The 22,426-nt window shown below is 38.2% G+C and overlaps 4 protein-coding genes across 4 annotated transcripts in view; 2 read left to right on the top strand and 2 right to left on the bottom strand.

Moving 5' to 3' along the window:
- Positions 1 to 63: 63 nt before the first annotated feature.
- On the bottom strand, positions 64 to 997 carry LOC146137484 (GPI alpha-1,4-mannosyltransferase I, stabilizing subunit-like). The gene has a single exon (XM_083393916.1). It carries the CDS (start codon positions 995 to 997, stop codon positions 86 to 88), a length of 912 nt encoding a protein of 303 aa, XP_083250042.1. The 3' UTR covers positions 64 to 85.
- A 235-nt stretch (positions 998 to 1,232) lies between these two features.
- Positions 1,233 to 2,309, bottom strand: LOC146137483 (winged helix repair factor 1-like). The gene has a single exon (XM_083393917.1). It carries the CDS (start codon positions 2,093 to 2,095, stop codon positions 1,235 to 1,237), a length of 861 nt encoding a protein of 286 aa, XP_083250043.1. The 5' UTR covers positions 2,096 to 2,309; the 3' UTR covers positions 1,233 to 1,234.
- Positions 2,310 to 3,242: 933 nt separating this feature from the next.
- LOC146137482 (NADH dehydrogenase [ubiquinone] flavoprotein 2, mitochondrial-like) lies at positions 3,243 to 6,866 on the top strand. Its single transcript, XM_083393549.1, has 6 exons — positions 3,243 to 3,278; positions 3,469 to 3,594; positions 4,022 to 4,209; positions 4,985 to 5,192; positions 5,669 to 5,745; positions 6,722 to 6,866. The coding sequence occupies exons 1-6, from the start codon at positions 3,243 to 3,245 to the stop codon at positions 6,813 to 6,815; spliced, it is 729 nt and encodes a 242-aa protein (XP_083249675.1). The 3' UTR covers positions 6,816 to 6,866.
- A 4,752-nt stretch (positions 6,867 to 11,618) lies between these two features.
- The window catches only part of LOC146137481 (uncharacterized), a 65,426-nt gene continuing 54,618 nt past the window's right edge, over positions 11,619 to 22,426 (top strand). Inside the window, exons 1-9 of the mRNA XM_083394356.1 lie at positions 11,619 to 12,866; positions 14,356 to 14,498; positions 15,961 to 16,081; positions 16,741 to 16,827; positions 17,156 to 17,499; positions 17,999 to 19,852; positions 20,039 to 20,380; positions 20,903 to 21,091; positions 22,409 to 22,420. Coding sequence (XP_083250482.1) covers positions 12,398 to 12,866; positions 14,356 to 14,498; positions 15,961 to 16,081; positions 16,741 to 16,827; positions 17,156 to 17,499; positions 17,999 to 19,852; positions 20,039 to 20,380; positions 20,903 to 21,091; positions 22,409 to 22,420 — 3,561 coding nt within the window. The 5' untranslated portion in view covers positions 11,619 to 12,397. The remainder of the gene's footprint in view (positions 12,867 to 14,355; positions 14,499 to 15,960; positions 16,082 to 16,740; positions 16,828 to 17,155; positions 17,500 to 17,998; positions 19,853 to 20,038; positions 20,381 to 20,902; positions 21,092 to 22,408; positions 22,421 to 22,426) is intronic.

The raw sequence follows: 22,426 nt of genomic DNA, 5'->3' as shown, positions 1-22,426 counted from the left end.
AGGCATTACAAGCAGGCAAGCTTTAACAAATTAATTTTGTTTAAATAGACGAAAAACACGGGTCTCTAAAAAACAATACACAAAATTACTCTTGTTTTTTTCCATCTGATTTGTAAGTTGTTGCTAGAATGATGCCAATACCACACAAAACTGTTACCAGTAAAGTTGTCCATGTTATAAACTCTTTGTGAGATTTAACACCGACCGGCCAACTAAACACAACCTCGTTGTGACGCGCAACTTTCAAGGAAAACCAAGGACATAACGTTTTGCCACCGAAAGGACATGGAGCCATGATTGCCTTTGTTTGGCCATAACGTTCGCAGTCATTTTCTGTGTTTAAGTTTGTATTGCTAAACCCAGTTTCAGTGCAAAGTCCATAAACGTGCGGACTTGGTAAAGTAATGTTAACGTAGGATTGTGAATTTGAAGGTTCGTGATAACGAATGTGCCACCTCAAGTCTGTCACCACTTCATGAGAAGTTTCATCAATAGGTGCAAATAACAACACATAGTGCTCATCTGATTCGTAAGATGGCTTTTCAATGTCAATATACTCCTTGTAATAAATTGTAAAGTTTTTAGAAGTTGTCCGGGAAATCTCATAAATGTCCAAATAAAATGATTTTGTCACTTTTTGAACAAACATTATGTGACATTTAAATTTCTCAAAATCATATGGTTCTGAGAGTTTCACAGTGGTGGATACAGGTCGGTGCATGCCACTACTTTGACCAGTCCTATGTAGTAGCCATTCGGTGTCTTTAGCCATTTTCAAAGTAAACATCAATGCTTTCTCATTTACAATTCCTATTTGCCATGGTTCACTTCTGCTGAGAAAGTTTTCCGGTGTATCGAATATAACTGCTGGATCAGGTTGGCCTATTCGGAAATAGGGAAACTCTTTCAAAGCTGGCAATTCTGCACAAGCTTTATTCTGTCCATTGGACAAGGTCAGAAGTTTTGCAAGCAAAATGCATGTTAACATAAAAGTCATCTGGATATCATGTCACATCTGCAATTTTAATACAAAATAAAAACAACATAATATATATATACTGTAGATAAAATATTCGGTTCATAAAAAATACATTACACAACAATATCAATTTAACATAATGCACTCTTTACTTGCAACACAAAGATTTAAAAACTATATTGAGGAAATAACGAAATTGTGCAACCTAAGAAGATGCAATATCATCAATTTATTGCTGACAAATCATGTACAAAGTTAATCAGCGATTCTTAACAACACCCCTGTGGTTGATTGGCGGCAGGTTACCAAATCTGCTCCCACCAAGTCGTGTATGTGATATTTTAGTCCAAATTTAACAGAATTTGGTGGTTTTCTTAACAAAAGCTCGGCGCAATTCAATTCATTGTACTTATTTCTTCGGATCATCTGTAAAACCGCTTGTCTTCCTTTCCGCAGCATTTTCAGAAATCCGCCAACATTTGGTATGGCTAGCCACCAGCTGCCAGCATCTTTAACAGTGATAACGCCGAGCTTAACAAGTTCTGTTATGTCCGTGTCTTTAAAGTTGTGCTTTTCAAAAAGGCACTCTTTGTTAACAGTAACTCCAAAAACGTTGGGAATGACTTCAGATAAATACTTGGTTAAACACTTTGGCAGTGAGTGTGTTTTTAAGTTGTCGCTACTTGAGGTATCGGAGTATTGTTCTTGCACATACTGAATGTAGTCACCAGTTAGCATCAAACAGAACTGATCCGTTCCAAGACTGGTTTTAAAAGTCTTGATGTCACCACTTTCTTGCAGCTTACTTATCCCCTGGTCCACTTCAGTTCTGCTTGCCATTATGCTGTAGAGCTGGTGTTTCATCACGATTTTGGGCAACTTTTTCTGTTCGCGCTGGTTGTTTTCCCGAATGGCATTTGCATATACCAGTGCAGAGCGTACAGTTCCAGTCTGTATTTCCTCAGGGACAAAATTGTTCTGCTGCCATGGAACATATCCCACCGATTTTCTTTTCACGTTGCTGCAACCAGTCGCGTTAAATGCGTTTATCCGTTTACTCATTATTTTACCAATCTTGAGTAATTTAAACAAAAAATATAAACAGAAACAATGCATTGAAGTGTGTTATTTTATAGGGAAAAAAAGTGAAAGAAAGAGTTAAAAGAAATTATGCCTTTTATGTAGGTTTTAAAAAATAGCAGCTTTAAATTTACTACAAAAAATATTTTCTCCATAGCATTTGGAGCACAGGACAGATTAGTGTTTTAAAAATAGCAAATAAATTGATTTTTAACTGACATGTAGGACAAATTTGTCCAAACTATATTTTCAAAAACAGTTCGTCTTTGTACAGCCTATAGTGACTGTTTTTCTTAGGTCTATAGTCTTCGGACTGTTTTTTTCTTGGTCGTATAGTAAGCCTTTATTTCACCACCTGAAAGCGCTTCCTTGTCAACAAAATGTTTCTCGAATAAAAATTGCAACATTCTCAATGGTCGCCGAAACCGTTTTCAAGCTCCACTCCGTTCGTGATCACCTCCGATTCTCCGCTGTTCGAATTTTGCGAGGCCTGTGTTTCGTGAGTCGACTTGGCCCAGTCCTGTAGCGCTTTCTGCAAGCGTCTGACGTGCAGTGGCTTGTCCGACATGCCCACCAGTGCCATTATCTCCAGAAACTCGTCGTCTTCGGCTTCGCAAAGCTGTCGTAGGTCGTCGCCGCCAGCCGAAACAAAGGCTTCAAAGTAGGTGAGCAAATTCGCGTTTTGCAGCACTTTGAGCAGCTGCAGTTCGCCCTCATTCGTAGGCGCATTGTGTGACATACCGGCCACCGTTGTTTATGGTAGAAATGTAAACTAAAATACAATTTAAATGCAACCTGTGTTTATTTTAGCTCAGCACAGAGCAGCGTTTAAAATTCGAAAACTCAAGTCATCATTTTTTTTTCGGGGATTTCCCAACTACTATCGAATATTTTTATTAATAGGGTACCGTGACCGATTGACCGGTAAAGTTTTTATAGAAAAGTTAATGTTTTCTGTTGCTTTAAAAGCAAAACAATATGTTTTTTTACATCTAAATTAAATAATTTTATCGGCTGTTTGGGAATTGATGTTTTTTTCTTGTTTTGTGTTGTCAAGTTTGTAATCCACTGTAGCAGAACGAATCCGTACAGCAAGTTCAATTCGTAAGTAAGTTTTAACAAGATTTAAGGTTGCGTTGTGCAAACTTAACATTTGTCTGGTCAGGAATCAAATTTAAATACGATGCTCGCCTCTGCAAGCAAAGCTGTAATTTCCGTGGTGAGTATAATAAATTTTGTTTGTTTGTAAATATTTTACATTTTAACTTAATCAGTGCTCTGATGAAAGAATGTACTTATTTTTAAACTCATTTTGCGTTGTTTGAAATAGTCTTTAACATACCTCATAGATATTAATACAGCATTTAATCATATTGGAAATTTTGTGAAAGATATTTCTTGTTCATCAGGTGCGCCAAAACTTACGAGCCTTCCATAAGACTGCATCTGCTAGCAGCGGGGCATATTTCAACCATGTAGATACCCCTGAAAATAATGCAGATACTCCATTTGACTTTACTGAGGAAAATTACAAGGTATGTACTTTATGTTTTATTTAAAACGAATTAAAATACTTATTAGGGCATTTTAGATTCTAGCTGTTTTGCTGAAATTATCACAAAACAACAGGTTTCTGGTTTTGTATCATACTCCTAGCTGTCGCCTAACCATTACGTTCCAAGAGCTTTTTCCAATATCATTCTAGGTCAATATTATTTCTCAAATATATTGTATTTTTGATATGTTTTATTATCATAAATTATCTGCCATCTAATATATTATTCATATTCTTGGTGTTTGCATTCAAAATTTCTCAGTCAGTATACAAAAAATACACCATTTTTCTCCCATGATTTATTGCTTGGTCAGCAAAAAAGTAAGCTGTTTTTCCAATATTATTTATTACTCACTTAACTGGCAATTTAACAGCCTATTTTTCAACAATATTTTATTTGTACACAGAGAATAGACGCCATATTGGCAAACTACCCTGAAGGACACAAAACTGCTGGTGTGATGCCAATCCTAGACCTGGCACAGCGACAATATGGTTGGCTTCCCATAGCTGCGATGAACAAGGTTGCCAGTATCCTGGACATTCCACCAATGCGTGTGTATGAGGTGGCCACCTTTTACACCATGTATCAGAGGTATTTTCTTTCTTTATCAAGCACAATTTGAAAAATTGGTTAATGCATAAAATACTAAACTTGATACATATTATATCAATAAAATCACATTTCACAAATGTTCCATCAATATCCCATGACCTCATCATTGTTTACCCGACTGTTTGTGAACAGCAAAATGTTAATTTATTTTAAAATTCAAGGACTTTTACCTGATAAGGCATGGTTGTGTAAAATATTGTCAAGATTTTAATACCCTTTTTTGTTAAACAGTGTTACCTAATTTTCAAATTTAGAATTAGGCAATTAGTGATACCAACAAAGATAGATTTATTATTATCATAGTGTTATTTTGGTAAATGTATGTATATACAGACAAATCACATCTATGTAAATTTTTTCATAAAAAAATATCAAACTTTGCCATGGTGCATTTATAATAGAAATATATTTTACTAAAAATAAAAGGTGTCATTTGTTTAGTGGCATTGTTTCAGTGCTTAAACTGGCCTATTGAATTTGACAGTGAATCCCAAATTTTATAAAAAATGTAAAGCAGTTTAATTGCATTTATTTAATTATTTGCTGTCCTATGCAATCAAAATCACTTGAAAGAATGTGAAGGAAATAACTTAATATAATGAAGTAAAAACTCTTAAAACTGCTTGGTATACCCCAATTGGTCCGCAGACACCCATATATTTTAGAGTGTAAACAAACAATGTACTTATAAATTATTCACAAATTATTTAGGTATATATAAATATATCTACAACATGATTGAAAACAATTACAGAAATCCAGTGGGAAAGTACAATTTACAACTTTGCACCACAACTCCATGCATGCTTTGCGGTTCCGATGAGATACTTAAGACGATCCAGAACAAGCTCGGAATTAAGGTTGGCGAGACAACCAAGGACAAGATGTTCACCCTGGGTGAGGTTGAGTGCCTTGGAGCTTGTGTCAATGCTCCTATGATCCAAATCAATGACTTTTACTATGTAAGTAAGCAAAATTTAGCAGTGAAAATTTTAGCTTTAATTGTAAGTTTTATGTTAGAGCTTTTATATTTAACAAGGGCCATCCTGGCAACTAACTAAGTAGCAGTGTTTTTGTTTTATTGAGCGGTACTTCTTAAGTGTCGTTAGTCACTTGATTTTGATGTTTTATTGTGAAAACACAAATCAAATACATTTGGATTATGAAAAATACCATTGTTGGGTGTTATTTAAAACTAAACTTTGGACAAAAAAATTTCAGAAGGCTTGCTACAGTTTTTGTTAATTTTTGAACGATACTTGTGCATTTTGTTATCGATTTTGACTTATTTTTGACAAAATTTGACCTAACGTGTAAATTTGGTCAAAAAAAGTAAAATTTTTTCAAAAAAAGTAAAAACTAAAATTACTCGATACCTTAACAACAACCCATTTTTTGTTAATGGTTTGATAAGTCTTGTTGTGTTTCCATATAAAAGGAGGATTTAAAGCCAAGTGACATGGAAGAAATTTTGGACGACTTAATTGCTGGCAAACAACCAAAGGCTGGACCAAGGTGCGCTACTATATTTCGCTTTTCTTGTAATTGTTCTATTTTATTGGTTAATAGCAACATCAACGTGTATTACAAATGTTAATCATATCGTAATCGTGCCTCAATCTAACAAAAAACGAGCTGCTAACATTGCCTTTTCATTTCTTTCAAATCAACCAAATTTGATTTTTTTTTATCTTCACAATAAAATTGTTTGTGGTAGGGTATCAAAATAAGTTATGGCTTTACATCGTAGTCACCGTGGCGTTCGCGACTTCTGTTTTTTACTTTTTGTTCGATTGCTCTCTGTAGGTAAATAGTTGGTATAAGGTCATACGACCGTACTTTTCCAAAAAAATATAGAAGGGCGTATCTTTATGGAATCCAAAACCATTGGCAGCAGATTTCTGCTTGTAGATCACTGTTCCGCTGACGCGTATATATAAACAATAAAACTCAAAGTTTGAAAACCAGAGTAAAATCAGGATCAGACATTTTTTTTGCTTTGTATATTATGTATTTTACTTTACTTAGAGGAACTGACGATGCCAGTGTAGGCGAAATATATATTCCTTTTTAAAAAAATGTCTGATCCTGGTTTTACTCTGTTTTTAAACTTTGAGTTTTATTGTTTCCAAAAAAGGTCTGCCTGGATAAAACGCTAAGCGTAAATTCTCAATACAAATTACAATTTTGTATGTATGTACCCTGAATGCGTCTCGAATTCCAGGCAGTTGTTTTGGGGGTTCGTAAACTTTTTTTCAGGCAGACCCCTAAAGTTTAGAGATGACGTCATAAATTCGTAAACAAGCCGACTTTAAGAAACCTGCTGTTTTTGGTCCGGCAAAAAATAACCCTAAACGCATTGATTGAAAAGGCGCCGAGGTTTTTTTTTTGCTCTATTTTACTTTTTAGCTGTCCACGTACGCCCAAGGTGTTCAACTGTTCACAGACTGCAGTTTTAAAAACCAGAAACTCATTTTCTTCAATTTTTCAGGAGCAAAAGGTTCGCTTGTGAGCCGCTAAGTGGTCTTACGTCACTCACCGAACCACCGACCGGTCCTGGCTACGGAGTGCGCGATGATCTGTGATGTGACTGACTTCTTGTGGCCTTGACCATCTCTTTATCTTTCGGCTTGTCGTTCCAAGTTTACTTTCGAAATAAACTATTTGCGTTGTGTGTTATGGACTGTGGCCTCGCCCTTACTTTGATAAATTTAAGCTCGTTAGTTATAATTTTTCAGACGATTATTATTATTTTAAATTTTGGAAAAAAACGAGGTATTTTTTTCCCCTGCTTCGCATAATATCGGCATAAAATTTAGCGGCAAACTGGGGTCTGCAGCAGTTAATCGAATGTATAGTTTCCACCAGGCGTGAAATTAGAATCATTTTTTTACCGGAAAGCGTGGAAATTTTCAGTGATAACGTCACAAAGTTACGTAATAACGGGAAATCTAAAACAAGTGATTTACGGTCATCGCTCGATGTCGTGCAAAAGTATGAAACTGATATCTTAGTTTAATTACGATAAAGGAAATACCAAGATATCCTGGTGAAAAAGGGACACGTACCTACCTGAAACCTTTTTTCGGCTTACTCCTGCCACTGGTTTTCACGATACAAAATCAAGCCTTAAGAAATCCCTTGTGATATTGGATTGTCTGCAAACACCTGTCCTTTTTTAATTGCCCCACAATTAAAATATACAGTTCGTCACGTCTTTGGGAATCGGACGATTTCCTGTGGTCTTTGGGCCCCTGGTTTACCCGATTTAACAACTACAGATTTTATTTGTGAGTTAAAAGGGTCTGTGTTGTGTATGCACACAATTCCAAGACCACACGGAAATTAAAGGACACAATGACAAGAGTCATCCAAAGAATTAAACCTGATGAACTTGAACGTGTGTTTGACAAGATGCAGAAACGTTCCAATTTGTTTCAGCAATTTAACGACACACGCTTTCACCAGTTATTGTAAAACAAGGACTTAATACATGTGTATGATATTTAACACAAGTGTTTCATCATTCCTAAGAGTAAGGCCTGTCTGTGATTTTTAATAAATAATATGTTTCTGCGGGATTTGTTTTTACTTATTCTGCATGATTTCACTACACTGTTTCTCTTGGAACACCCTGTAGGTCTGCCATCGCAATCGAAAAAAACATTATAATATTACCCCAGGAATTACGTAGGCCTGTAATGGCTACCGTATATGATTTTCATAGGCAAAGACATGGAAAACAAAATTCCAAAATAGAAATTCAGACATAAGCCGTAGGCCTATATAATTATAGAATTGCACCGATTTTTGTAAAGAGCTATTTCGAAAACCGGCGCGCTCTTGTCTGTTATTTGTAGTGTGGTTTGATACTTTCGCACTGCAGTTAGAACAAATGCAAATCGTAAAACCACAGGAGTTGGAAGGCGACATACTGTTCCCGGTAGATTTACAAATAAAAATCTTTGCGCTTAACGTTCAATTTAATTAGGACATATTAGTCTCGCTGGCCTAAAATCGCGGGCCACAAAATGTCGTTCTGCGGGACATTTGGCCTGCGGACCGCAGGTTGCGCACACCATTGGGCAGCCTTTTTCTAGTCGCGGGCCAAAACCAAACTCAGAAAGGTCTTTGCGAACCTTAAATTTTAACTGTGTAGATTTTACATATCATATTTATAACAACCGCAACGACTGTTAATCAGAAAAAGAGAAAACTAGGGTATTTTGCAATTGAAAAGGGTTATTACTAGGCTATTACACTTGATGCAGGAACAAGATTTGCGCAAAAAGTGAAAACATTTTTTTCTTTTTCGTAGTTGAAATAGCCTCAAAAATATTAGCAATGGCCTCGTGCCCAGTTTGTGAAATAGGTCGGCCGTAGGGCGTAGGTTGCCCACCCCTGATGTAAACTTTGGAGGCGCTGATGGCCTGGTCGTTTATTAGTTTGTATAGAAATTATCTTAAAATGACCAGTTTTTGCCTTTGAGTTACAATAACAGTTTTAAATATTAGAAAAGTTCAAAGTTTGCCTGAATTAAATACTAGGCTACATAACGTATGGTCATACTCAACTATACCTTATTTAAGAAACCGGTTGCGAATCACTGTTTTAGCACTAAGTAGATTAGTTCGTTATAATTGTTGTCTACTTCTTTCTGACAAATTTGCTTCTTGGCAAAGCCTTGTTTTGTATCGCAAAGATAGCTACAGCGCCCATATCATGTTTGCACCAGATCGGCACCGACAACCTATACGATCCTACTTTTGTGAAAATGCCAAATGTTGCCACCTGATATCGTGTATCGGCTACGATACGATAATATCGGACATCACTAATTGTCAGGCGCAAATCCACGATTTTTGTTTGGAGGGGCATGATTTTTTTAGAAGTGACGCCACAGAGTTACGTCATACCGTGACGTCGCAAAATTACGTAAAAACGTAACGTCGCGAAGTTGCATCTAAACGTGACGTCATAAAGACGTAACCTTAAAAACACCACGCTTAGTTTATTTTGTTAAGGTTTTGGTTGCGGAGGTGTTACTCTCAATACAAAAAACGTATTGATTCGCGACAAACGTAAAACCGCAATTCCTGTTGCCCAAACCTTCATTTTGAGGATATGTTGAGATGCAGGGTGCCTGTGGGCTTAATCCACTTTTCTAACTCTACAGGCTTAGACATAGTAAAACCACAACCGGGATTTTGCGGTGTTTTGCATGTACGTCACAGGTAAAATGGCAAAAATATCTAGTTTGAGCGAACATGGCCACGCGCCCCCTCCAATTGTTTTTTGATAAAATCGTGCGCCAAAATGGGAAAGTATACACTGCCACGCCAAAACGACTGTTTTTAATTGTAAATTCACTGTGCTGTCATGTTTCACGTCAAATGACGTCACTGGCAGTGGCGTAGTTTAGGGCAAGCATTCCTCGCCAAAGATATTTGGCGGGAAGGCACTGGAGTGCAATCGGGATTTACAGAAACGCCTTAAACAAATCGTAAGGCACAACCCCAACCGCCTGGTGTACTGTACGATATTAAACTGACCGAATTAGCCCTATTCGTTGCAAATATATATTGGAGAGGACTGCAATATCGCTTATACCCAACTTGATATCGTGTATCGGATCCACTAAGCTATTCTCAAATAATCATATTTCTGCTTAGCGGTAGAGCTTTTAAATTGGGTTTATGCGCTGTGCTACTCCGGCAGGCCAGCTGAGTTAGGCCGTATTACATCCCATTGGTTTCATGGTATCCCGTACAACGCAGTGCTTTGACCACAATTTGCGTGTGGCGGCAAAAAACGCTCAAGCTTAACGGATCCGGCCGTGCCCGCAAAAACAGAAATAACCGCCGAATTAGGTTTAAATGCAAACCGCCAAGTGATCTACGAAACCACAGTTGACGTTAAGATTTGGGGTAAGACACCTTAACGAACCAAACTCCGTTACAAGTCAATATAGTTCAATCACTACTTTGCAACCACAGCAGATGCTTGCTGTGAACATTAACTTCAAACACGGTGTGGTTTAACTTTAGCACCTTTAAGGGCCGCTACAGGTTCCATTGACTGAAAAAGTTCTAATTTAAAAAGCCAGCAGAGTGGAAGCATCTTAGGTTAGGCCGCGACTCAGGCACTGAATTAGCAAAAAAAAGTTTTTTTTTTCAGCCTGCCGCTTGGTGGTGGTGACATTCCACCTTGAAACGGCACATAAAAGCACAACTCGTGTCTTTTTCGTGACGCGCTTGCATTTGTGACGACTTCCTTGCTCAAAACGCACCAAACCTAGACGCGCCCTGGGAGAATAAAAGAACGGCCGGGGAGAAAACGTCTGGCGCCCGCCGGCAACGATGAAAGCAAGAAACAAAGCGCAGTAGGGCGAGTGAAAAACGCAAGGAGAAATAAAGAAACCAAGCTTTGATCGGATCAACACTCCACCATTCGATCCACGAGGAGTTATTTTCCTGTTTATTATTTATCTGGCTACCTTTCGTGGTTGGGTCATGCTTCATTCCGACTATGCCATGCAATCCCTGGACTGTGATTGGCTGCCGCCGCTCTCGGAGCGTACGCGTTATAACACAAGGCAAAACGAAGCACAAATTTGTACAAAGGCGCTTCATCAAATTCAACTAATTCACGGCAAGGGCAGTAAGAGGCGCTTTTCAAAGTTCGAAAATTCGATTAGTCCGTCGCGTTTCGAGTCGTTTGACCCTGCTTGGCAGTCGAAAGGCCTTCGTCGAACTATTGGGGTCGTTTTTTTGCAGAACGCGGTGAATTTAAAGCGATCGCGCTCGAGGTAGCAGCGTGCGATTTTATGTTTTGCGTGTTAGAACTGTGTGTCGTCTCTAGCGCTGATCGCGCGTCATTCTTCTGTTTCGTAATTATGGCGGCCATCTTGGCTACTTTCTTGGTGCGGCTCGCTTGTAATGAAATATACTTTTGCACCTTAAAAATGAGTTTCTCGACCCAAACTCTCGCGTTTTTACGTTAAAAGTCGCAAAATTTTCGCGTCGTGTTCTCGTTAAAGCTGCCAGCGCGACTCAAATTTTAGGTGATTCATTTGAAGTTTTAAACATTTTTTAAAGTAAGATTTGAAAGTTGCGCTTGTAAGGTTGAATTGTTTGCCGAGGATTTGAGATGTGTGGCAAAGTTTGGTGGATATTTCGGCTGTAACCTTATCTAGCTCTACTCACAAGTATGACACATGTGCTTTTTGAGTTACTAGCGTGGCGTGTTTGACTGTATGTAAGTAGTAGGCTGCTTGATAAAGCCACGTTTGTGTGATTTAAATTTTTTTAACTTAATTCTTAAAACTTGTATTAAGTTGATAAATGTATGTGGTTATTTTTAAGCAACTTATTTGGATCTATGGCTCCTTGCTGTTTTTAACCAAATTATTGCTAAGCCTAACTCTTAAACTGTTAAAATGTGAAGTAAAGATTGAATTTAAAATGTTAAAGTCTTGCTATTTATGAATGTACGCTTAGGTTTTCAATTTGTAGTAAATAACTAGTTTTAAGTGTTGGCAAGACATTTTTTGTTGGATTAAATTTTTTCAAATATTATTTTGGCGATAAAATTTTTCTTTTACCTATATTCCAGATGGCCTTCTCAGCTAAAAATAAAATTGGCCCTTGATGTCAGTTTAGACTTTCTGGAAATTGGCCTTTTTTGCCCTAGGCTATCTTCTATGCCAAGTTCTTGTGACAATTTTGGCTTCTTTCTAAGCCTTTTCTCTGTTACTACTTTTCCTTGTCTGTCAAAGAAAGGGCGAATATCCAGTTGCTTTGCTTAAAATTTGTAAATTACTTTCGCCTTTTGTTGTTATTGAAGTTAAACACAGTAATTTTGTATTTTGAAAGCATTTTGAATTCGATCAATTAAAAAATCAAAAATTTTTTTTTGTCTGTTTATTGTATAATTGCTTGATACCTCAACTGTTATTAAATACAATCACAAAAAAGTTCTCATTTTTTAATTTCTAACTACCTTCAGATTCCCATATTTTATCGCTATAAGTTTGCCCTGCTTGTATAGATATTTGGAATCTGTATCCAAGTATCTTTGTACATAAAAAACGACGGTCCAAGGTAGGATGACAACGATGAATCACTGCCCATTGTGCTTTTCTTAAAACTATCGACATTTCCCGGACATGTATCGCGGACAGATGCCGGGCGGACAGTACAACGGCAGCGCAATGCCAACCGGACAGGAATACTCAAACCAGATGTATGCAAACGCCACTCCTTCGATGCACGGCCAACTGATCCCAGGACAGACACCAAGTCAACAGCCCCAGTCTGTTGAAATGCAGCAGTACCAGCAAAGCATGCAGGGCTATCCGAGTGCCGTTCAGGGCCAACCTAGTGGCTTTGGTGCTCCGCACTCGGTTGCCTATTCAGGCCAGGATCCATATGGATACGGAAAAATGACGGCAGTGCGACCAGGTCACCAGTCTTTCCCCCCTGACATGGCGCCGTCCAGTATGGCCGCTTCACACATGTATCCCGGCGGAATGCAGGGCCACGCTAGGACTGCCGGGGCTTATGTAAGCGGACCTGGTGGAGCCATGACTCCAACATCTAGTAACAACCCAACCATGCAGTATCAGCGCTCTAAAGGTGAAGCATTAACTACAGTTAACCTATCTATTTTATATATACTTAATTGCTTTGTGTCACCCCCTATTTCCTTGGCTTAAATCAACATAGTATTTTGCTAAGGGCAAATAAAGGCAGTTTTGCCCAATTTACACATTTGTGTGAAGAATTAGCATTGACTGAATTAAAAGCAGGTAACTTTGTGTAATGTTCACAAAATCAATGTCTAATTGCAGAAGTTTTTTTGCAATAAGTAAAACTCATTAACAAAGTCTACATTTTAGTAGAAATCTCCAAAAGAGCCATTGTAGGGAACTTTTAAATGAGGTGGTTAAATGCAATAAATTCAAACTTTTTTTAAATGAGGTAGTTATATTTAATATCTGTTTGTCAATAATGTAATATATATAATTAAAAGATAGATCAATTGTAACTTTATTGCAATGCATTAAAGTAAACTGTATAATTATATCCATTTATACTTATAGGTTAGAGATGCTGATCATTGCATTAACTTTTCCCGTATTAAAACATTAAGTTGTTCAGGAGTATGACTTTTAATTAAAAATGATATATAACCCTAAAAAGTCTTTACCACTCCTTAAATATCACTGTTGAAGTGTTGGTTGAGTGGTGCTTGGGTTTTGATTGGGTAGGACTCATCATATTTTTTTTTGGAAATTTAACACCTTTGCCAAGGGATTATGATAAGTATTTTGTACATGATTAACAGAATTAAGTCAATATAAGCAAAAAGGTACCAGGAACAGTTAAATTAGGCATCAAGCCATCTATGTGTCATAATAATGTTGGGTAGTAGAATTGAGAAAATCTTATAAAAATAAATTCCTTAAAATAACTTCAGCAAATAACTCTGGAAATGTTGTAATTTAATACAAGAAAGAGGAGCAATAATTTTCCCATACTTTTTTTAAACCTTCTAAATCATTTTTATTTATTACTGTAAAGTAATAGTTTTGATATCGTATATATATATATATATATATATATATACTGTTGTTTGTTGTTACAAACAGCAATATTTTTCCAATCAAAATGTTGAATTCCATATGATTGTCACCAATTATTGTAAATTTGCAAGCTTTTTAACAAAAAACACATGCCCTTTTGCATTATTTAAATATATATGTGTTGTTGATTTAAAATAATAATACATGGTAATGGAATAGCAATTTACGCCAACTATTTTGCAGAAGTTTTCGAGTATTTGTATTAAAAAGTATTTTTGCTATTTGCAAACAAGGAAAAGAGACATCTGTATTTTTTGGCCAGATATGTCAGAAAAATACAAACATTTATGACCCTCATTTCTCTGTTTAATCAATTCAATTGCCGATGGTCTCATTTCAATCACAGCTGACACTGTACACTGAAATGCAATTTATTTTTTTGCCTTTTTGGCAACTTTACGTCATTGATCTGGCACCCTGGACATGCAAGATATTGATCTGTCTGTTTATGCTTTTTCTACTTTTATAACCTCTTTCAGGTGCAAGCACTATGTACAATGGAGCACAGTACATGAGCAGTACTGGTGCCAGTATGAATATGCCAAGTCAAGACCCTAGGATGGTAATACAGCAGCAGCAGCAACAGCAGCAGCAGCAGCAGCATGCCAGGATGGCACCCCAGGTATATTTTCAGTGAAAATTCTTTCGTTAACTTAGAAAAAAAAAACTTTGCCTTTACCAATTGTTTGACGATACTGTTCTTTGGTTTTGACTGCTTTTAGAGCAATACCACACACAATCAGATATTTTGCCATAAAATATCAATTGTTGTTTTAAGTATTTTGGAAATTTTGCCATCATTGTTCGAGAATTTGGTTTTATTTTGACATGAAATGTAAGTATACAAAAAAGATCATAGATTTGAAGCTAATTTTATGGTGTATAAAAAGAAAAAAATAACCATGTGGGAATGTCGGGTACACCATGCACGGATCTGTAATGTAGCTTAATAATGATTTGCAGAGCCAAAAAGATCAAGTAGATTGAAACAGTTAACAACTTAACATTAGCTGAAGATGATTCAAGTTTTGTATCAAAATGTCTCAATCAAGTTGATTGAGATCTACTTGACCTTTTTGGCTTAGCAATTCATTATCCAGAAAATAAGTCGTTAAGCTAAAACACCTCTGTAGTCCAATAAACAAATTTATGTTTTGCACTAATTCTCACCATAATATGAAAAGTCCTAAAAAGTCAACAGCATTGCTTAAACAGGCTAAAAAAATATAGTATGCTGGTTCCCCCCATGAACATTTCACTTCAAGAGCCCGGATACTACATTGCCAAAATACTATTATGACCTGACCCGTCTCATTTGCTCGAAATAAGTTGTAACAACGTTTTTTTTAATGTTTTATCCACATGAATTACAAAACAGTGCTCATGAATGGCAGTGAAATGGGCGCTACTGCTTAAAGTCCCCCAAAAGGGGACTGAGGGTCCTTGTTGAGAAACACTGATTTGATCAATAATCTATTTCATGGTCATGGACTACCGATGCCCCTCGTGACCCCAACCTTAAGGTGGTAAGGTCCACAGTTGAGTGGTTTACACCAGGGGCCTATGGCTTTTTTTGTGCTGCCATATGACTTTTTTGATGAAAGAATTATGTTTGCAGATAAATCTAACTTATCATTTCTCAGCATGATATGAACAAAACTGCACCGGCCATGGCCGCTTTCCTATCTAGTTTTTTTCCTTTTTAACCCACATACAGTAGTAGTAAATTTTTCCGTGCTTCGCGAATTCCATTTCTATTTTCGGGACTGTTATCCTGTTTGATGGAATCTCTTTGCCCTGCTCTTCCAGCGGAGCTCCTTGATTTAAGTTGTGCAATCTTGCCAGATTGATTTTTTGCACATAGTATGTGCTGTCTTTTAAATGTGAACAAAATCAAGGGCCCTGTTCAAATTAATATTTTTCCATTCTATAACTAGATGTTAAAGTATTATATGGCTATCATGGAAATACAACCAAGAATATTTGGCTTTCGTAGCTGAAAAGGTCTGTGACCCCTGGTCTACACTGTTGTTAATCCCTCTTTTTTTCTTGTTGACCTATCCCATTTTAAAATTTAATTTCAGACAGCCACGAGTTACCGGGGTTCTGTGCCTTCCCAAGCACTAGGTGGCAGCATGCAGCAGTACAGCCAGCAACAGCAACAAGGCCAGATGGCTGATGTATCACAATATCAACAGAGACCAGGTAAATGTGCTTCTTTTTACAATATAATATTAACCACCCTGCCATTGCCAAATATACCTAAGATGACATACTCTCTGGTTGAGATTTTAGTAAACTTAGGCAGCACATGTTTTGCTGTGTTTATAAATTAAATACTTTTTTGTGGGTTAGTAAAATGTTAAATTGACACAATATATATATTAGTCAATGTTGTAATGATATAACTTTATTAATGACTTGATTAAGTGCACTTACTGTTTTCAAATGACTTGGCTAAAGTTTATCTTAATATTTGCACGTTTTTATCTTGATATTTGCTCATTTGGCTTGCTATACGTTGCGTTTTTAGTCGGTTGGTTGCTCATAAATCCAACAAGTAAATTACCAAAACAACTATACTTGAAGTTAACTTGTTCTAATTATGACTTTACTTATGCAACTGATGACTTGGACTGGGTCTTGTTGTTTATTCACAAAAAATTGACTACCTTATTTACAACACTGACATAAACTTCTTCCAAGGTAACCTTAAAGTACAGAAAAAAGGGGTTATAATGACTGTGGCCACTAGGAGTTAAAAACAAATAATTTACACATTTCAAACGAACAGACATGGATTTGTCCAAAATCATTCTACGAAGTTCCTATTTATAAACAATTCCAATGACCTTACATTTTAGGTATGGCAGGGTCTACTGTACCTTCAAGCATGTCAATGTATGCACAGCAACAGCAGCAACAATACACTGCTCAAACAGTGCCCCACGGTACGTAAGGAAAGGATTCTGTTAAATTAGTTTAGGAAGTAAAATAATAAAGATGACTAAAATAGGTTGAATGTCGCACAACAAGATAAACATTTGCATTTTCCGCATCCTAATTTTATGTAATATAAAACAAATTTTAATAGCATTTTCCTCAAAGTTTTTTGGATATTTCTATTTTTTTTTTTCGAATTGTATTTTTTAATGCAAACATTTGTTTCCAGAAAATGCAGCCTCTCATTTGTTAATTGTTTGTTGTTAACCTTAGATGTTGTTACTTACCATGGGAAAAGTTGTGTATCAAAAAAAAAACACTTCGGTTTTCTTCTAGGTCAAAAAGTACCCGGTCAGTATGACAAGCAGCAATTACTTCAAATGCAACAAGCTCAACAACAAGCACAACAACAGCAACAACAACAGGCCCAACAAGCCCAGCAGCAACAACAACAGGCCCAACAACAAGCCCAACAACAACAACAACAGCAGGCACAAGCACAAAAACAGCAAGTGGCAACCGGCGCCCAAAGCCAGCAATCACAGCTTCCTGGAATGATGCAGGCGCAGCAGGGCGCCATGTCGGCACAAATGAAGGCCGGAGTGCCGGTGACTTATCGTCAGAAGATGCCCACGCCGTCTCCGAGGGCCATGAGCCAGCCAGTTCAACAGCAATCCCAGGTTAAATCATGCTGAAATTTTGTGTGTCGTAACTCGTAAATACGAAGGTTAAACTCGTAAATACGAAGGTGCTAAAAAAAAGTTAAACAACATGTGGAAAATATATATATTTTTTGGTGATCTGGTAAAAGATTTTTCGTGAACATTTTAATGTTTTACTTAATTACTTGCAATTTTCAAGTCATTCCCCAAATAATAAAAGTCCAACTAAAGCCATTTTTTTAACAAATAGAAGGTAAACTTCAAGATTTAGTTCAGTCATAAGCATCAAAAATATGTTAAAACTGTTAAAATTGGTTAACTCATTGACATTTTTTTCTACGGTTTTTGTGAGCACCATAAACTAAACAATATCAAGTCAATTGCTTTACATATAAAAAAATTAGCTTAACCAATTAGCACCAAACATGTATATGTTTTTTGACAGAAGCAATGACTTATTGTTGTCACTAGCTGCAGATTACAATTTTTACATTTTTTTTTATTTAAAACATTTCAGATGATGGTAGTTCCGGGTCACCCGTTACAACAGGCGATGTCACCCCGCCACAACAGTCCCGTTTCACCCATGCGCAACAACATGCCGATTCGATCTAGCTCGGCCATGCACCCCCTCTCACCCCAGATGTCGTCTCGCACGACCCCCCAGTACCCGACCCCACAAGCCTCACCCCACTTGCACCAAACCCAGGGTCCCATGTCTCCGAATGCACGAATGCCCTCGTATTCTCCGAAGCAGCAAGCCATGGCCCAGAACCAGCAGTTCATGGTTCAGGGAAACACCACTCCGAGCTATCGACTTGCAAGAACCCCGACCCCTCATAATGACGGCTTCCGCAGCCCCCCTCAGCTAATGTCACCCCCTCCGGCCGCAGTATCGCAAGCTGCAATGGCGAGGTCACCAGCTCCGAGAATGCAGGCCTCTTCTTATAACGGAGAAGCAGCTATGCCTCCGCAGCAACCAATGCATCAAGCGCAGCCCCAAGGCTACTATGGAAGCAGCAGTTCCATGAGATATCCCCACGGTTCCTGGCAGGGTCCCCGTGCTCCAGCGCCGACCCCCTCTGGCCAAGGAACCACAAGTTTAGCAAGCATGCTGCACCAGCCCGGGCCCGCCCAAATGCCACGCTTTTCTCAGCAGCCGGGATTTGGAATGTCAAGTTCGGTTCAAGGTCAGCAGCCGCACAGAATCACAGGGCCAAGACTTATTTCAACGCCGCAAACTGTGTCATTAAGACCTACAAATCAGGTTCCCAACTCACGTGCTACCACACTCCAACAGCAACAAGCACAACAACAACAGCAGCAACAACAAGCCCAACAGCTAGCTCAGCAACAACAACAACAACAAAAAGCTCAACAACAGCAACAGGCTCAACTCCAGCAACAACAAGCCCAACAGCAACAACAACCAGTTTCTGGTGCACCTGATTTCGACGGCGACTTTAATTTGGAGAGTCTTCTTGGCGATGCAATGGACGGCAGCGGCAGTTTCATGCAGCAATTGCAGGAAGTGGCTCCGGCCGCTCAGGCTCCACCCCAAGCGAAGCCCCCAACCCCGGCTGCTCTGCCCCAACCTTCCCCGGTACAAGCACAAGTTCCACCTGTCATCACTTCTCCACCTGTCGTCGCGAAGGAGTCCCAAGAAGATCTGATGCAGGAGAATTTGCAGAGGAGTAAGATTCCAATTCCTCAGTTGCCAAGTGACACTGTTCCAGCTGCTCAACAGCCACATCCAATGCCCCAGTCTCTGAACAACAGCCACGAAGGTCTGCAGACTTCTGAAAACACTCTTGCCGCCGATGCTTCCGCTGCTTTGCCTGATAGCCAGCCGGACAAGACAGATACTCTCATGTCTACACCTGACATAAAGGATAGAATGGGCAACTCTTCGTTTGTTTCTTCTACAGGCAGCGCTCCGGAATCAATGGACGTGAGCCAGGAAGCGCAAACGATGATGTCTCCACCGCAGAACAATGCGCCCTCCGGTGCTGAAATTTTAAACCAAGAGCTTAACACCTCGGCAACAACGGAGAAACCGCAATCAACTCTTAGTTCCCCTACAAAGCAAAACACTGCTCCATCACTGCCCAATGATGCAAACCAGGCCTCCGATATGGCACAACCTGGCGACAACAATGCCCAACCAGCTGTGCCCTACGGACCCCATCTTCCAAGTGGCCCCAATTACCCGGCAATGAACGGACCGTACCCACCTGGAGCTTACCCTGCTCGTCCTACAATGCCAAGTTCGACCATGCAAGGTCACCCGGGTGCCAACCAGATACGCCCCCAAGTTGACCCTTCAACTTACCCGCCGCAGTACAGGGCCGCCCCACCTCGCGGCATGCCTGTAAGTACAGTGTTGATAAGTTGTTTAAATATATAATTTTTGATAAAATTGCCGATCATTTAGAGACCGTTCAAGTGTCAATCTTTTGTTTTCTGTATTGCTAGGTACGTTGATTGAAAAAAACACTGTTTTTTTAAAAAATACTCTTAATCCTTTTGAATTTTAATTAATTCATTATAAATTTAGGGGATGCACCCCCAGCAGCCCGGAGGTGCCCCAAGACCCCATTCAATGCACCCCCATGAAGGTTCACCCATGCGGGTACCGGGACCCCACTATCAGGGAATGCACCCATCTCACCCATACCCTGGTCACCCTCACCCACAACAGCAGGGTCACCCCTACCACTATGGACCCCGTCCCCAGGCATCTGCTACCCCTTACATGTCGGGAGCAGGACCCCAGCATAGACCCCCTTACTCCCACCCAGGAGGCCACATGCAGGGACCCAATCACCCCTACCCGGGTCAAAGGCAACCCTACCCACAGGGAATGCACCCAAGTCAACATTTACAGCAAAGACTTCAGGTATGCTTGGATAGGCTTGTTCTTGCATGGCATAATGTATTTTTAATAATATATTATTTATCTTATATATATTAAATGTACTGATTCCAGTTAAAATTGTAAAGCTTATCCTAGATTTGAATCCTAACTTTTTTGCAATCAAGCAAAAAACAAATCAGGGATTTTGACAAAAGAGGCTACATTTTTTTGGTTTATTTGCATCACAAAAATTGTGGCTTTATATACTACTTGGCCCAACCTTACTTTTACAGAATTTCGCTTATTCATTGTGAGCTACCTGGACAAATGAGTTGTCCAGGTTATGCAAATATTGTACCTTTGTTGTTTGTAATAACCCAAAAAAATGTTTTTTTACAAACGTAATAAAGTGTGATGCTAAATCAATATATTTATACTGCACTGTTGGAGTTAATGTCAAAAAATAATCTTTTTTGTGTTTAAAAAAAAATGTGTCAAGTAGTTATCCAATTTCACCTTTTCAAATCACACACATTCATTGTAAAGTCTACCCCCTTTCAATAGGCTCTTCGTCACGAGGGTCAACAGCTGAGGATGCAGATGCAGAGAGCACAACAGGAAGAAGCAGAGAAACCTCCTCCACCTCCAGCATCCGATCCTAACCTCCCTGCCGATCAGCAGCCTCCCCAACCTCCGAGCAAGTCCGAGCAGATCAGAAGGAGAATGATGGAGGTTGACAATTCCATTAGACAGGTGACTGCTTTTTGGATTTTTTGTCATTTTTTTTCCTATTCAGTTTATATATTTATTTTTGTGAAAACTATTAAATTTATAAATTCTAGGGCCCCTTTTCATTTTTGACAGTCTAAGTTCATTTTTAGGGCTTTTAAAATATCATATTTTTGTATTTAAAAAAAAACCTAGATAAAAAAGTAAACTTTTAGTACCGGGATCACATTAAATTACTAAATATGTTTGAATAGTTCTTAATTTGCAAAGATAGTAGTATTCATTTTTAAAACAAAACCCCAATCCTTAATCACCAAGTTTGTAAAACGTTGAGGTGCCAAGACTAAACCTCTTCCTAAAGCAGTGGGTTCTTCATTTGTTTTAGCGCAGACCTCTTTAAAAATTTTAAGGAACAGGGGTTGGAAAATTTTTCCGCGTGGACAGGGGTTGGTAAAATTTTTTCAATAACACTTTATAAATTAACTCTAATAAACCCTGTGTTTTTAGTCCAACAAATGTGAACCTTTAATGAGTTAATACATTAAATGAGAAAGTGCTAAATTATTTTTCTTTTAAATTGTAAATAAATTAATAGTTAAGTAATTTATGGCATAGTAAAATTGCCAAAATCTTATTTTTATTTCAACTATTTTAGGATAAAAATTGCCAACTGTGTGAAACATTGAATTGCCAAAGACTAAACCTCTGCTTAAAGCAGAGAGTTCTTCATTTTTTTATGCATATACTCCTAGAAAAAAAAAATTGGTCCGCATGGGCCAGGATTGGCAAAAATTTTCCAATAACACTTCATAATTGTTGTTGACTCCACTCCAATAAACCTGTTGTTTTTGGTTTAAACGTGAAACTGTAATAAATTCAAGAAGAAGGCGCTCAAGTGTTTATCTTACTTAAAATGTTTTCTTTGAAAAAATGTATTTTATTTTTGAATTGCATACACAGAATCTAATAGACCAGGGTTTCAACCGTGGTCCTCAGCTCCCTTGGGGGGCCACGAGTTGTTCCATTGATAAATTTTGTTGTAAAATAGGTCTAAGCAAGCTTATCAGAACGGAGAATAGTTGAATTGCACATACTTTCAGATGTTTACTATTAAAAATACGTTTTGTGTCTAAAATTGGCAAATGTGCGAGAGTTATTTTTTATAATCGAGGGGGGCCACAAGGATTAAAAGACCTTTGAAGGGGGCCATGAGGCATAAAAGGTTGAGAACCACCGAAATAGACCTTTATGGACCCCTAAAACTAGGCTACATACCGTAATGGGTTCATTGATCCCAGTTTAAAAGCCCCTATCCTAAAGTCACAAGTTTGATTGTTTCAGGTGATGTCCCAACTTCAT

This window comes from Ascidiella aspersa, chromosome 7, assembly GCF_963924565.1.
Source record: "Ascidiella aspersa chromosome 7, kaAscAspe10.2, whole genome shotgun sequence".
Taxonomy (NCBI): Eukaryota; Metazoa; Chordata; class Ascidiacea; order Phlebobranchia; family Ascidiidae; genus Ascidiella; species Ascidiella aspersa.
This window is presented reverse-complemented; position numbering and strand designations above follow the sequence as displayed.